Raw genomic sequence first — 16,312 nt, 5'->3', positions numbered from 1 at the left:
GAAAGTATTAATGAGAGAAAACGTTCAACAGGAAAATTTATTGTGAATCAATATCCCAGATTTCAAACCATGCATCACGAGTTACCGCGTATTAAAAAATTCTCTGTTCCCTCTCATATTGATGACAATAGTACATCGACTTTGTCTTCAGCGTCGACAGTTCGCTGAATCTGTCTTTTTTCCCTTTTTCTTTCGGAGTGTGAGCCGCTAAACAGATTAGTCAGAAGCGCTAGTGGTTCACATAGACTGTCACGCAGCAAAGCATCGACTAGACCGTACAATGTCGCCCAAATATTCCATTTCAGACCTCAATTGACTGCAGTAGGTATCCGTGCGACCGGCCAAGTCTCAGAGATAGCAGGAGGCATGTGTGCTCTCAACCAAACAACCACGGATACCCGTTGAATGCCCTATTGATATTCGTTTCTGATATAACGGATATCCGGTGGACGTCCACAACTCTCCGACAGACGTGCATCGGACATCCGATGGGTGTCTAAAAACAAACTTGTGCATCCATCGGACATCCGGAATGGGATGCTGCGGCGGACGTATTTAGGATAATACGTGTATCGTGCCCCAGTTTGTTTACACAATGTACAACAATTTGGTTTATTATATATCTGCGTGCGTGCGTGTGTGTGTGTGTGTGTGTGTGTGTGTGTGTGTGTGTGTGTGTGTGTGTGTGTGTGTGTGTGTGTGTGTGTGTGCGCGTGTGTGTGCGTGCGTGCGTGTGTGTGTGCGTGCGTGTGTGTGTGTGTGTGTGTGTGTGTGTGTGTGTGTGTGTGTGTGTGTGTGTGTGTGTGTGTGTGTGTGTATGCGTGTGCGCGCGCGTGCGCACCTTGAAGCAGCGATAGTGGAAGCAATGCATACAAGCATCCAACCAATGTTATATGTGCTAGGGACGTTCCAAAAGTAAGTCGTCATTTATTTTCGCACGATATCTTTATTGCGCAAAAATACACCATGGAATCATGAACTACACATCTTGCACTATTTTTCCACGTAGTCGCCACCGGCATTGAGACATTCGTCGTAGCGTGGAGTCAGTTTGAAGAAACCACTCTGGTAAAACTCGGTACCCTGCGATGCAAGGCTTGAGACATGACTCCTTCACCATACACGATCTGTAGGCGTTCATGGATGACGGACACACTAGTCCCACGTGCCCATTCATACCGGATAAAACCACGAACTTCTATTGGCAACCACGTTGCCAGCAAACGTCTGTCTGCTACCGTGATTTGTACTCGCATAACTTCGGGGCACGCCAGTATTCTGCTACTCTCTCTTCTTCGGCGCTCCGTGCATGTGTGATTCCTCCTCCGCTGACGCTTCTTGCGTCCTTGAACCAGCAACGGGCGTGCATTCTTCTGGCGATTGTTTCACCTGGTGTAACATCTTCTCTTAAAAAAAAATGACGAAGCTTACTTTCGGAACGTCCCTCGTATAACAACTGGTCCTGTGCCTTAATGCATTTCTCTGTCTCAGCTCTGCTCTAAATAAACCTAACAAAATGGCCCACACTAGCTTTAAAATAGCAATAAATATTTTATTTTCACCTAATGTATAAATTCCAAAACGCACTCATGAATACTGGCCATTGCAAAAAATACGCATGCTGATAAAAATAAAGAAAACTTGCAGATCCAGATATCATGACTGAAGTTAGAACAGCGCGAAGATATAAAAAATGCTGGCTCTCCCGTAATCGAGAGTAGATGTAAGCATGAAATGGCTACCCGCAAAGCAGATTTGTTATTACGACGATTACTCAGAGCCATCTCACAACCATCCGCGGCGAGCCAGACGCTGCCGGTCTTTATGCCGGCCTGTCCACGCAGCGCGGCGCCATCTCTCGAAGGAGGCGGCGCAGAACCCGCGCCGCTGAACTCACGGACAGCTGGCGTTGAACAGAGCACAGGAAACCCTGTCTCAGCGCCGAAAGATGACAATCAAGCGTATGGTGCACTCTATACGACTTTTGAACGTCGCTATTGGAAATGCCAAATAAAAACTCAGCGTAATAGCAGTTACAGCTTGAGTCATGTTGTGCACAAACATTAGGAAAAACTCGGAAGCAATATTTTTCTAACTTGCTTGGGTAATAACTACCGTATGTAATGCGGTCCTGTACAAAAGGGTTGGGGGCCAGAGACTCCACTTTCTTGAGTTATGACTGGTTGCTCGGATGGTCTCCTTTTGTTCTCGCAACGATGTCCGGACGTTCTCGTCCGAGTGCCCGGATAACGGCTCTCGCTTTTGACTCAAGGCGACTTGAAGGTCGCCGAGAACTGGAGCAAAAATTATGCTTATAAAACAAGAATACAGGTGTCGTGTGGTTATCATGTTTATTTTACTTTTTTGTTTTACTGGGATGGCCTCGTTGGTCACCGTAGTCAACGTGGCGCAACCGATGTGCCGTCTGCAGTGGAGATCCAGTGCCGCGTCGTATAGCAAGCTATATATATACATATATATACCCCGCACCTCCACCAAATATTACGGTGTGTGCGAGCTACGATGGAATATTTATAAACGCCGCAGCAGAAAACGCAACGCGCGCGCGCTTCAATATGCAGTCGGCTTTCGTCTTCTTCTTTTCGGCATCCCGGCACAAACTACGCCGTGAGGATATCGCGCAAGAAATGAGCGGTTGTGAGTTACTATGCTAGTGTGGACAAAGCAGATAACCGAATTATGGAATCGTTTATTTGCTTAATGAACCATCGCGAGCAGTCGCGGTGGCTCGGTGCGTATAGGCAATCCGCTGTTTAGCACAAACCCACCGGATGTATTCTTGGCCGCGAAGCCGCGGCTTTCCGTATGCGAAAAACCAGCATGCGCTTAGATTTAAGTGCGTTTTCATACACCGGATATGGTCAAAATTTACCCGGAGCCCAAAACTATAGACGGCATTTCTCACGGCTCAGCTGTCGCTTCGGGACGTTAAGCACCATTCAACATCGCGGTTTTGGCACGCAAAACCCCATAACTTGAAACATCATTTATCAAAATCGGAAACACAGTACAAAGATCAAAGAACTTGCGACGCATTATCAGTGACTAGAATGTACAAGTCACCCGGGACAAACAGAAACTACGTGTGTAAACTGAGGCTTTGTTTTATAACGAAGTGACCTTTACTGCGTGCAAATGACTTTCTTTCGGCTTGATCTAATCACACCTATTTGGACTATCGACGTGCGTTAAGTGGGAAGGTCTTCGACCTGCGAGTAGCCCGGTGCCTAGCGTGAGTTTGAGACCACAGCTCTGAAAGTTTGGAGCAACGTTAGTGCTGCAGAAAAAAATATGCTACCGAGAATGTAGCGGTGTCGCCAGAAAAAAAAAATGAGCTGTAATGTTCTTACGCGGTGTACGCGTCACAACCACAGCTCGGGAATTAGATCCGACAGGACGACACGATATCAGGTATCACGCAGTTCGCGCACCAACATGTTATTCTTGCACGCCAGCTGAGCGCGATATCAAGAAGACACTTTCCGAGGCACAATGATCCACACCGCGCAGAGAAGCAGAGCAACCAGGGGCGTGGGCGTTGCAACACCGGCAGCGTTGCAGTGATGTCTGTCCGCGCACAGGCACACCTCCTTGACAAAGTGGCTGGCCATGTACTCCACAAAGCAGCCCGTCTCCAGGCTGTTCACGCACATCCACGTCACGTTCACCGGCAGACCTGCGTTCGCGGCAATTAAAGAATGCGTCGAGCTACCTCGGCGACTCAACAAGAAACGCGTCTTGTTCATACAACATTTTTTGTTCTCCCGTATGTTTATTTTCTCTGTTGACCAGTGTTCTATTATAGAGTGCAAATGGTCGAAATTTTCGTACAACGAATCGAATGTTACCCAGTTACATTCGGTCATCGAATGAAATAGTTACTATTTGTAAATACGAACATTATTCAATAGTTTTCGGATAGTAAAACATGAGAAATTACGCAGAGGAGCACGCTACATTTTATTCGGGTAGTCAGAATTCGCAGGCTAAACCGTTCTACTTTCACAATTACCCACATGTCCCGAATATATATATATATATATATATATATATATATATATTCCATGCCACGTAATTTCATAAAAGAAGTTGTGAATGTACTAGGATGTGGAGATCGATGGTGGACACTTCAGAAATTATTCGAAAAAATAGTCGGTGTTCGATTCGGTGCCCTTTTGGCCCTATTCAATTCATATTCGATTCGGTCTCGAAGATTACTACTCGTAAACCCCTAATTTCTTGGTAATAAGGTTTACCTTAACTGTCCACCTAGAGGACACGTCTATTTCGTCTGCTGCTGAAGTGCTGGTTGGCTGGGGGCGTCTATCTCCTTCTGACGTGTGCCCCAGCCCAGCCAATTAGAACTTCAGCAGCAGCAGATGAAATGGACATGTCCACTAAGTGGACACTACAGAATACCCTCCCCAGGTTGCTGAGGAAGCTGCAGTAGGAAACTGCCATAAAAGATCACAGTTTCGCCATAAGGGCGATGCAGTGAATGCGATAGCAACACCTTAGAATATTACGCGAAGTGTAACACTCGTAGTTGTAGTCGCAATATGAATTAAAGTAAACGTAAGCTGACTAAGTAAACGCGAGCTGTTGTGCTAGGGGCCCTCTGTATGAATCCTGTCATCAGACCACTTCATTTGTGTTTATTAATTAACCCACTGTTGCATGGAAAAAATTGTTACGTATGCAAACGGTGGTTACTTCTGGTTTTCTATCAATGTGCACCAAGAAATTTTTTTTCTGTGTTGTCAAATGGTATTTCACAAGATACAGAATTTCCACTACAGAGGCCAACATGCGCACTAGCTCCAGTGAGTGTGCGTACCGATAGTTTCCTTTTGCTCCAACAGGCAAAGCTGCTGCCACCAAATTAACAAACGTAAGCTTGAACACAAAATATTAGATGCGGCGCACGCTACTGCGCGTTAGGGAATACGAAAATAAAATATAGTCACTATCGCCGGTATAGCGCACCTTGCAGTGGCGTAGCCAGGAATTTATTTTGGGAGGCGGGGAAGGGCGAGAGGGGCACTTGACCAGGAAGGGCGTAGATGGGCAGGCGAGGGTTCTCGCACATCGCTTCATGCCACGTATCCTGATTCGCAAAACTTCGGGGGTGGGGGAGGAGGGGGCCGAACGGGTGCACGTGCCGGTGTGCCATTTTGCGGTGCACTACTGAGACGAGCACAACGCGAGACGTGTGCCTTTGTGTCGCTTATTTCGTACCATTGTTAAACACTCGATTAAAATTTGAGCGTTTTAACGATGCGTTCACGCGTTTGTCTAAGCCCATGCATGCTTTAACTGTTTCAAGGCGCAAGCCGCGACGAACGGCGAGAACGTGCACACTGCGTTGTGGTACAGGCTAGACCTTCGTGCCCCGACATCCGAGAATCAATTTCGAGAAGAAACGCGGGGAAACGCGCTTGGTACCGGGTAGCTTCTTTCTTACATCATTAGTATGATGTGAACACTCCAGGTGAATCTTCGCCGTCGGTGTCGCCGTGATGTTCCCTATAAAGTCCAAGTGTGATAAGATCGCGCTCCGCGCGCGGTTTGTTTAGGGTACGAAGCAAAGCGTGCGAGGGTGAGCCGAGATCCGAGAAAGATGACTTGATGCGCGCAGTTTTCCCACACACCCAATCGTGGATGACACGTGATGAAGCGCACGCTAGGGGAGGAAAAAATTGGAGGACGCTTAAGCTTCGCCTTCAAGAGTTGAACGCGACAGCGTTCCCGTCAACCCGCCAAGGGGTGTAAGACGCGCTACGGCGCAGCGACTACGCGCCCCGCATCGGACGCGGTGAGCGTCGAGCAACGCAGCGTTCGGCGCGACAACGAAATGTGCGCCTGAGCAAGCGACGCACGCCTGAGCCTTAGAAACAGCTCGTTTCTAAGACAACACCGCGTTCACTAGAGGCGCTTTTGTACCGTTTTGAAGCATCGAACTCGTGTCTCAGTGGTAACGTCTCCGTCTCACACTCCGGAGACCCTGGTTCCATTCCCACCCAGCCCATCTTGCAAGTTGTTTATTTTCATGAAGTGCCTGCTGGGATTTATCGCTCACGGCCAACGCCGCCGACACCGACGCCGACGACACCGGCTTTTCTGCGACACGAGCTCCTTAACGCAGTCGCGTTGAAAGCGCGTCTCCTTCTCAAGCCTGGTCGCGGCTGCGCATGGCTGTCCGCGCGGCGGAGCACATACGAGGCCTGTACCACGTATGCGCTCTTGTGCTATTGGAGGTAATCTGCGGCGGGTGCAAAATTATGGCGAGCCGAGATAGCTGGTGGCGCGGCGTCTTCCCGCGCGCCTAGTGTTGGAGGTCGCGTAATCTCAAGTTTCGGAGGCGCGTTGAAGCGAAAGGCAGCGGGAAACGATCGCTCCCCGCTGCCGGCGCTGTTCATCCCGCCAACGTTGTGCCAGCGAGTGCTCGCTATCATATAGAGCGTTATGCTCATGCCTGTACGAAGAATGACTCTGTACATTTTACTTTATTCGGTAAGCGAATGTTTACTGCAATTTACACGGCCGATAATACTACATGTCTTCGTGTAATCGTATGATGTGTTGTTATAATTATCTATGCTTCGCCTATCGGGCGGTACTGCGAGTTTTTAAAATAAAGTATAAACTCCTTTGCTCTTAATGAGTAGCAGTCTTTGGCTAGGTGTCCGGGGTAATTTGCTGCTCCATTCCGTTCCGTCATTTCGGTTTCGTGTCCCTAAAGACCCCTAGCACCATCTAGGCTCGACTATGTGAACACGCGAACTTCTATACGCTTACCGGCACCTACTTGTGGCCCACGAGCCTCCGACGCGATATTTTGTCACAAAGCGGCCAAGTGCTCACACAAACCCGACCAAAGCCCCAACAATAGAGTTTCATACAATAACTGCTAGAGGGAACTCTGGCGCGAAGTGTCTGTAGTGTCTACAGCAGCTGCAAACGGTTTAGTTCAGCCACTATGAGAATGCTAGAAACTTTCCATTGTAAGTAGCCGCGCAAATGCGCTTATCAAGTAATTAATTAATGTATTGATCTAATTAGCGATAAAATAACAATACATAGCCTGTTTCCTTACATCTGTCGTTCCCAATTATCAGGTTTCTAAAAACTTACGTTTTTATCTTGAGTGCCCTATTTTTTTTTAGGAATTTTTGACAATATTCGCAAGAAACAGCCGGTATATACATAGTCGATGATAACCGTCACCGAAGATGGCTCTTCATTCTATTCGGAACTGACAACTGTTTATACATCGGCCGTGGGGCATGAAACGAGAAGAGCTGTAGCTTACCCAGGACCCGTATGCATATGAGCAGACTCACAGCAAGTACTTCGCCTTGGACTGGGAACATTAAGCTATACGCGTTGCCTCTCTTCAGCATCTGTTCTCAATCTTCCGGCACATGCTTCTGCGCAGAGGCTTTGAAGGTTTCTCGGGTAACTGCTTATGCGGCAGGAAAATTTCAGACATGACTCATTGTTTGCGTAACCAGGACTTAATTTAGAAGTGTAACTTCAACCTATCGTAGGTCCCTGGGGCTGTTACGACTCGGAAACGCATATCCCGGCTACGTGAATATGAAACCATGAAGACATGTAGACGTCAGTGGTAACCCTTCCCTGTGTGCCAAGCAGCATGTCCCCGCTGGCGGATCGCAAGCCATATACGCACCCGTGCTCCCGTAGAAGGTCCAGCGGGCGCACATGCCGTCCGCCCTGGTGCAGTTGTCGCAGTGTGCCGCCAGCTGCGTCCTGGTGGGCATCTCGGTGAACGTTTCGACGCCCAGTAGTGGTCGCTTGAACGGATTGTCGATTGCGTCCTCCGAGCGTTCGTACGCTTTCCTCCAACGCTTTTCGATATCAGCCTGGCGCTGGGGGTCCACCGGCTGCTCGGCCAGCCAGCTGCACTGGAAGCAGCTGAGGCTGCGACGGCGATGACCTGGGCTATCGGAGGAGGAGCCCGACACTGCGATAGAAGTTGCATTGCTACAGGTTTGAATGGTGCTTCAGTAGATTTGACCTGGCTTCGGGTACTAAGGCATATAAGGTCCGGTTACCGTAATACATCTTTCGTGATTTCTTTAGTATTTTATCCATTGAGAGGAGAGACGAAAACTACGCGGACACATACTCTCGTACAACCCCTCATGTCAACGAGATACCTGCGTTCGATAGCACTATCAGATTCTTGTGTAAAATTTCACAACAATCTCTTGTGTTGGTGCTACGTACTGCGATGTAACACATCAGTGCAGTAATATTCTTGTGCGTGGAAGAGATCTCAACCTTTAGGATGCTCTGACTAAACGCTATTGTCTATATACGACTGAGAATTTAGTGAAAGTGCTTGCCTTTCGTACGTTTGCTGTGCTCTCCACGTTCTGGTATGTTGCAAAGTTGCTGTTAAACAATTATTGCGACAGGACCTATATGAACACTTCAGGCGAATTTTCGCCGTCGTTGCCGTGATGTGCCGCGTAAATTCCGTATGCTCAAGCGAAAGCGAGGGAGGCTAGCGAGAAGGATGGCGGCTTGATACGCACCGTTCTTCCCGCCTCCACTGCCTTGGCGTACGGCTGCGCATGGCTGTCCGCGCGCCCGCATGCTCGTCACGCGGCCCATGCGCCTATCTTGCCGGTAATCTGAGGCGGGTGCGAAGTTGAAGGGCGAGCCGAGTTGGCCGGTGGCTGTGTTGTTGATCGCTGTGTTGGGGGACAACTGATCAACTTTTCCGGACGCGGTCAAGCGAGGCGGCTTGAAGCGTTTCACCTGCCGGCGCTCTTCATCACGCCCCACTGTTGTGACAGCGAGTGGAATTCGTTTCGTGGTCATCAAGTGAAACCTATTCACGCTTGCTTGTACGTGCGTGACACCGTGCTTGTTAAATTGATTAGTAAGCGAATGTTTACTGTAATTTATACAGGCGATAAAACTGATGAAGTTATTTTGTGTAGTCGTCTAATACTTCGCTATCGCTATGAATTCTTCGCCCTTTCGGGCGAAACTGCGACTTCTTTAAGTTCGCATGAAGATATTAATGCTTCGACCTCCCTTGATAACCCCACCCACAGTGCCCCCCCCCCCCCCCCCAAAGAAAAGAAAGCAGTGGTGCCAATTTCGCACAGGATTTCATACAGCCGAAAGAAAAGGTGAGAAAGGCGCTATTTCCTCCCCGTCCTTGTTGCCTTTTGTTAAGCTTTGAAAAATATGCACTCTAGCAGAAAAAAACAACTTGCAATTGAGACATTATAAAGTTTATATAGAACACAAAGAGACGAGGATATAGAAAGACGTGGTACACACAGCGCCTGTGTGTGCTACGTCTTTCTGTGTCCTCGTCGATTTTGTGCGTTATAAACTTCACCATGTCTTACCTAAAAAGCCCGAAACGCTACGTTACTAAGACAAAATTTGTCTTTGGCGTTGCACTGAAAAACTTTGTCTTTGAGACTACTATTTCTTATGGCAAATATTACGCCAAATGGCAAATGTTAAGGCGAACTCGGCGCTTCCAAACGACAGACTCGGAGACTGCCGTAGTTAAGACAATAACCTGCGCTAATTGGTTTGAGTATTCTTCATATTACCAGCATTGAAAACGGAAACACGCCACACGATGAAGGCATGATGTGCGTCAACCATGCTGTCATTGTCTGCCACAGAAATGAGCCACATCCTCCAGAATCTCGCATATACCTGCGCAGGACTATGTCTTCACTATTACCTATTACGATTAGACGAGGCGGTATGTAACTACAAGTTTGTATACCCATGGTCAAGTTGGTTTTGAACGTATAAAGAACTAGGATGGCCGATACGACGTTATGCACGCGCTACCAGCAGCCAATTTTTTATTCTTTTTCAGCTTAGCTACGCAGCTTAGTATGGCTAAAATAAGTGACATTTGAGCGCCAAAGTGAGTCATGCCACAGGGATTCCTGTGAAGCGAGTGAACAACGGTTAACAGCGCGATCCATTGGATGTCGAATTGTTGCGTTACGCCACTTGTGCTTAGCGTTTCTGTTAATGACTGGCGTAATGTCTTGCTTAGTTTAGTTTTAACAGTTTGGTATATCACTGCAGGAATGTCGGTGAAAACCCTATCTTGTATACACAGAATTGTTGTGTTACAGTTCAATTTGAATCACTGCATATGTAACAGCGACGAAAATGAAAATCAAGGAGGCCACACACATGCGCTTTGTAATCGCTCTCCATTCTGCACTGAGCCAAGCAAAATCTGTCCAGAATATTGATGCTCCCGTCACATCCGTAGATCGTCACGCACTAGGACGCCACAAGCGTCGCGCCTTGCTGACGAAAATGATTGAAGCGATTCGATAACTTTTAGCATGGAACATAACGAACCTAGTTATGTGCAGGACGATGTTCCTTCACTATATATACGCATGCCATGAAGTGTGCGTCATCTACGAAACGTTATATCCACCAATTCTACCCTTCCTAGCATTCGAACATCTACCAGATTGCGATCGCACAACTCGCGAGCCATTTTATTAAAAAAAATTATGGGGTTTTACGTGCCAAAACCACTTTCTGATTATGAGGCACGCCGTAGTGGAGGACTTCGGAAATTTCGACCACCTGGGGTTCTTTAACGTGTACCTAAATCTAAGTACACGGGTGTTTTCGCATTTTGCCCCCATCGAAATGCGGTCGCCGTGGCCGGGATTCGATCCCGCGACCTCGTGCTCAGCAGCCCAATAGCCACTGAGCAACCACGGCGGGTCCATTTTATTGCATACTACACTAGAATCCACAGAATTGGTGTGTTGCGCGGAAAGCTGTATCGCGGCTACGCTGCGACGCAAGGCTTTGCAGAAGGCCGGCATGAAGCTAGCCCAGCTACTGCATATAGCAAGCACGAGGGAGATGGCAGACCAGTCCAAAATATGTATTGAAACCGCTCTTTCCGTGATGCAGAACATCCCGTTGCACGTCAACACGGGGCAGCTATCAAAAACGAAAAGCAATATACAAAACCAGCTGCCCGGACAGCCACGACACCGTGTGTGCGGGCATCGCGGTGGCGTTTACCACCACCCTGCCTGGCAAGAAGGTAAATCTGAAGCACCTCTGGCGAAGAAACCTACTTCGTGCGAGTGGGCAAGAGGCCATCGTGACCAGCGACAAAAATTCGCCCTGGACTGCCACCGAGACACACTTTTCTTCAAATTCAATGCTTATTCTTTCTGAGAAATCCGCATTGGTTTCCTTTGCAGCGTCATGCCAGGGGAATGATAATTTTCGCCCTTCGATGACTACTGTTTTCTTCGCAATGTAAACCTACAGTACTCGGAAGATTGACAGGCGCATTTTTACGATTTTAAGCTGCACTACTGGTCTGGATCTAACAACTCTGTTGACTACTCCAGGAATCCTGTGAAGGCGCCTAAGTAGGACGCTCAACGCCTTACTGAAAAGTTTGTCTGCTACACCACTGATACCACACCATGCCACTTGGCCACACCACATGGCCAAAGCCGACACTCTATATATACTTTGTCGTCAATGTCATGACCAACACCAAGCCTACTCTTCTCAAGAAGTTATAAACCCAATCGCAAAGGTGACAAACTAGCTCATTACGCACTCAAAGGCTGTACTCCGAGGTACAAAGATCCTCGTATTTCAGCCTCTTCGCTTTGTGATGGTGCAATTCTCCCATGTCGGTTATCAGGGAGTAGTAAAGACGAAACAACTCTAACGCACAAAGGTGTGGTACCGAAAAATGAACCCCTTTCGCAAAAACGCTGTCAACAGCTGCATTCATTGTCAAGTTCATGTTGACAAATCACACCAAGATGCAGCTAAGATGACCGAACTTTCAGAACGACCCCGGTGAGAAGCGTCCACTGACTATCAGGAAAATACCTCACAGTAGTCCCAAATTAACACTCGCGCTACTTTAAGCATGTTTACGAATTGTCTATTATTGCCGGATTGCTTGTTTGTTTTTCATATCACCTCATGTTATCATCCTTTGCTCGTTGGACAATCTATTGGAGAAGTCGGCGAAACCACAGCTGCGAATATTTCCAATGCCATCATAATAAGTCACTTACTCACTCTGTGTGGTGATGGTTGGATGCAAATTTGCCAAGAAATTCTTGCTAAAGCTCCGCATTTCTCAGCGATATCAAATGACTTGCTACAGAATATAGTTTCCGCCACAGAGACGACATCAGCATACTGGCCCCTGTCAAATGACAGACTGGAAAAATTTATGAAGGCGCTTGTGATAAAATTGATATAAACGGAGATGCGTGTTTGCTTAGGGCAGTGTCAGGACCACTCCTGTGATTTCAGACCACCGAATGTATACAGTACGGTCTACATTTAGAGGGCCGTAACATGAAATTAGCGTTTCGGAACTGATTATACCTCAGTTCTAACAAGAAGGCCTCGGCAATTCGTTACCCTATTGATCTAATCTAATCGAACGTCACATCAAGCATTGTTCTCCTATAAAGATGATGCATTCGAGTTGTATTGGCATGAGTACCAATTACGGGCTCCGTTTAACCATTTAGTGATGTGCTCTAGATACTGCATACTGCTCTTCTGGTCTCAACGTTAAGGGGCGGTGCAAGATGACGAAAACAGAAAGCAGGGACACACAGGACAGCGCTGAACTCACAACTAACTTTATTCGGAGGCATACACAAACTTATATACTAATGTATGCCTTCGAATAAAGTTAGTTGTGAGTTCAGCGCAGTTCTGTGTGTTCTTGCCTTCTACTTTCGTCGTCTTGCGCCGACACTTCAAGGTGTTCAACCAGTACCAACTCGTCCAAATGCCGATCCTTCTTCTGGTCTCATAACAATAAAATATCTCTTGCTATTCGATTCGTATTTCATTTGAGGATTCATTATATCCGAAATTGTCGGATATTCTTATTTGCTCAAAAATTTATAGGATATTAACACACATGGAAGTCGATAGAGAGACTCTCCGCTGTACTTGCAGGTTGTTCCGAATGATTCTGCGGCAAGACACAATGGAGCCTCAGGTTTTGCAGAGGCACGACTTGAGCGAGCGCACGAGGCAGGTAACGTTCGTTCAACAAGAATGCTTTTTTTAAAGCAATCTACGAATTTGTTCTCTCGTTTTAGCTCATACAATGGGCGTTGCTGCAAGTGGTATCGGACTTGTCTCCAATGGACACAATGACGCTCTACGTGCATCTAATGAGGTGCTGCTTCCTTGTTTCAATACTATCATTGCCATGGTGCAGCAGAAAACTGAAAAAGCCAAACATTTACAAGCTCCTCAGTTGGCCAGATGTCCAGTTATAAAAAGATCAAATAGATGAAATCATGTAATGTTTTTTTTTTCGCTGGACAGATTCCACACAGACAATATATTTCAATTAGTTAATAAAGAATGTCCGGTACTTGATCCGATTCCAAGGTCGTTTCTCTTACGCACTCGTATTCGATTCGGAAATTCTATTCGAACGCCCCTACTTCTCAAAAATAAACGGGGCCCATCCCTCTGTGCTTATCGAGAAAATAACTAAATTCTTCCGATATGCTTCTAACAACTGTGAGCGCGTACGTTCAGTGTATCCTAACACGAAAGAGGCCAACATCCGCGAGGCAGGCCGGACGTACTTTCATAAAAAAGATCTCTGTATCCGTCTAACGTTATTCTAAGAAACTTCAAAGGATAGTTCAAATATACTTAGCCACGACTTTTATCGAAAGAAATAACTGCTAGCCACCAATCGTGTTTTTTCCTCTTTCAAAAACAGTCAACAGGGCCGGTCAAGGGAGCACAATCCAGCGTTGTATGGAGTCTTCATACGCAGTTCTCAACGCTGGCCTGGCAACCCGCATGCACGACAAAGGTACAAACAACGAAATACTATATGGCCGATCGAGCATCATAATAAGAGGCCAGGGAAGCTTTATTTCTAGGCTGCAACATGCGCGTAACAAACGCTGGCTACACCTGCTATTGTATTAAAATGTGTTTTATCATGATTATTACCTCACGGCACAACACCAAATTTTCGGATTTCTCAAGATACTGATCGCCAGCCTTCCAACGCACAGTGAAAGGTGCTCGACCCACAAGTTGCGCCTTCCTCGAGTGATGCGGAAACGTACGCACAATGCACATGGCCTCGACGCACTCATACATGTAGTAAGTGAGGAGTGATAACTTTCGATAACTTACCCTGATGGAGGAGCGGTAGCAGCAGCACGAGCAAAGGCAGCACAGCCGGAGTTGTGCGGTACATCGTTGCAAGAACCAGGTACTTTGCAAGCGCTCGGCAGGAAAGTACGGTCGCTGCCCGAGCAATTCGAACTGCTTATCGCACGACAACGCTCTGGTGGCTTCGACGATAAGGCGACGCGGTAGAAAAATGGACGGCCCTCACCTCGGAGCTGGCACACAGCCCTTCCGCCATGAAGGAGTGTCGTTGCCTTTCGCATTTCGCTTATCGTACAATAAACGACTCTGTCGCGGTGGAGACGCGGAGAAGTCGTTTCCACCTAAGCTAGGTAGGCGTCGTTTTACCTTATCGGCGGCATACAGTGCGGGCGATGTAAGGACACTGATATCACGCGAATTTCCACAAGTATAATAGAAGCGTGCTGGCACGAGTTTTTAAAGAGGAACGTCAGTAAGACGTCTGCTGAACTAGACACGATACACGCCAATGCATGAGAGCTAGTCGAGAGATAAGTGCCGACTTAGATACATGAACGCGGACATTGAACCTTAGTGTTCATCTGGTAAACAAAAAAGCAACACCTCAATTGCTTGTCTATGACGCGTAAAAATATGAATAACAAGTCGAAGTTTGTCCCGAAAGGCGAAGCAGCGATTGCGATTGCAAATTAGTGGACAGCTATACGAATTCGTAAGAATAGTAGCTTTGTCGGCCGTATAAACTTGTAAACATAGGCATACTAAATAAATTAATAAGCATGGCGTCACGCGCGCACAAGCAAACATGAACACATCTCACTTGATGGCCTCGGAAACTCGCTATCAAAACAGTGGAGTGAGGAAGCGCAGTCACCGCAGTATGCGAATTGACCTTCGTGCTGCCTCTCGCACGAATGCAAATTGAGTGGCGAAAACACAGCGCACGGCGGACTCTGCCCCCGTCGCAGATGGCTATCAAGATACAGCGGCCCGGGCACGCGCACGGCTGCCCGAAGTAGCCCCTCCCCCCATCACTACCTTCCTCCGGAGCCTTGCGCGCGACGGAAGACGGCGCGCTTCCTCTCTTGCGTGCGCGAGACTGAGCCGCGATCGCCAGTTCACCGTTGCATCCTTTCACTCGCACATACAGCATACGGCGCGCGGCGACAATTTTATCGCCATAGGAATTTATACGGTTCCTCACGTGAACGGCGACGCCGACGGCAGATATGCGCCTGAATTGCCCGTATAATTGCTGTCGCAATAAAAAGAAAGTCAGTGGGTTTCTAAACTACAACTTCTTGACCCATGATAGTGAGGAACAGAAAATGTGCGTAAGTTACGAACATAAGCGCATCAATACAATTAACTTGTGGAGGGTATATTACTTGGTACCACCGCACGTGTCCAGTTTACAGTTTTGTTTTTACTATCACGAAGCCTAAAAACACTAAAAGCCCGAAAGATGAACACAAATGCAGGAAAAGGAGCTTATGCGTGCAGCCAAGAGTTGGTTCAGTGACGCACTCTGCAGAATACTAAGGCGCTCTCCGGTTAGCTAAATAGCACAACTGGAACACTATTGCCGGTGACAAGGCGTACACCGACGAAATAAAACTTTAAAGGAAGAACATTTCTGCTTCCATACGGAAGATTTGTTCACAATGACCTAGTGAACAAGAGAACAAGGCTTTCGCACGGAAGCAGAAACGTCTTGCTTTTAAAGTTTTATTTGGTCGGTGTATGTTTTTGTTGTGTTTCATTCCGACCAGACTGGCTTCCGTCGAACGCTCGATTATACTATAGCTGGTGATCAGTACATACTAATAGAGAAGACGGGGTCCAGAATGGCATCGGCGTCTCAATATTAGGCCTTATTCAGGCAGTCTACCCTTCATGCTGCTACCGCAGAAGTTGGAGGGGCGCTTTACGGTGGTAAACAACTGAACTTTTGTTTCAAATCATATCAAAATTTATTCAAACAGTAAGATACTGAGAGCACAGACAAACAGCCAAATAGCAATGACGTGACAGTGTACATGTAATGGCGTGGTGAAGACTGAAAGCAAAAAAGAAAAGAGTA

The 16,312-nt window shown here is 47.2% G+C and overlaps 1 protein-coding gene across 1 annotated transcript; it reads right to left on the bottom strand.

Moving 5' to 3' along the window:
- Positions 1-1,531: 1,531 nt before the first annotated feature.
- LOC126537885 (uncharacterized) lies at positions 1,532-14,508 on the bottom strand. The gene is made up of 3 exons (XM_050184982.3): positions 14,251-14,508; positions 7,715-8,008; positions 1,532-3,697 (listed from the first exon to the last, which is right to left on the bottom strand). The coding sequence occupies exons 1-3, from the start codon at positions 14,312-14,314 to the stop codon at positions 3,489-3,491; spliced, it is 567 nt and encodes a 188-aa protein (XP_050040939.2). The 5' UTR covers positions 14,315-14,508; the 3' UTR covers positions 1,532-3,488.
- Positions 14,509-16,312: the final 1,804 nt, after the last annotated feature.

This window comes from Dermacentor andersoni, chromosome 4 (assembly GCF_023375885.2).
Source record: "Dermacentor andersoni chromosome 4, qqDerAnde1_hic_scaffold, whole genome shotgun sequence".
NCBI classification, from domain to species: Eukaryota; Metazoa; Arthropoda; class Arachnida; order Ixodida; family Ixodidae; genus Dermacentor; species Dermacentor andersoni.
Note: the sequence above shows the minus strand (reverse complement) of the source record. Positions and strands in the feature narration are given on the sequence as shown.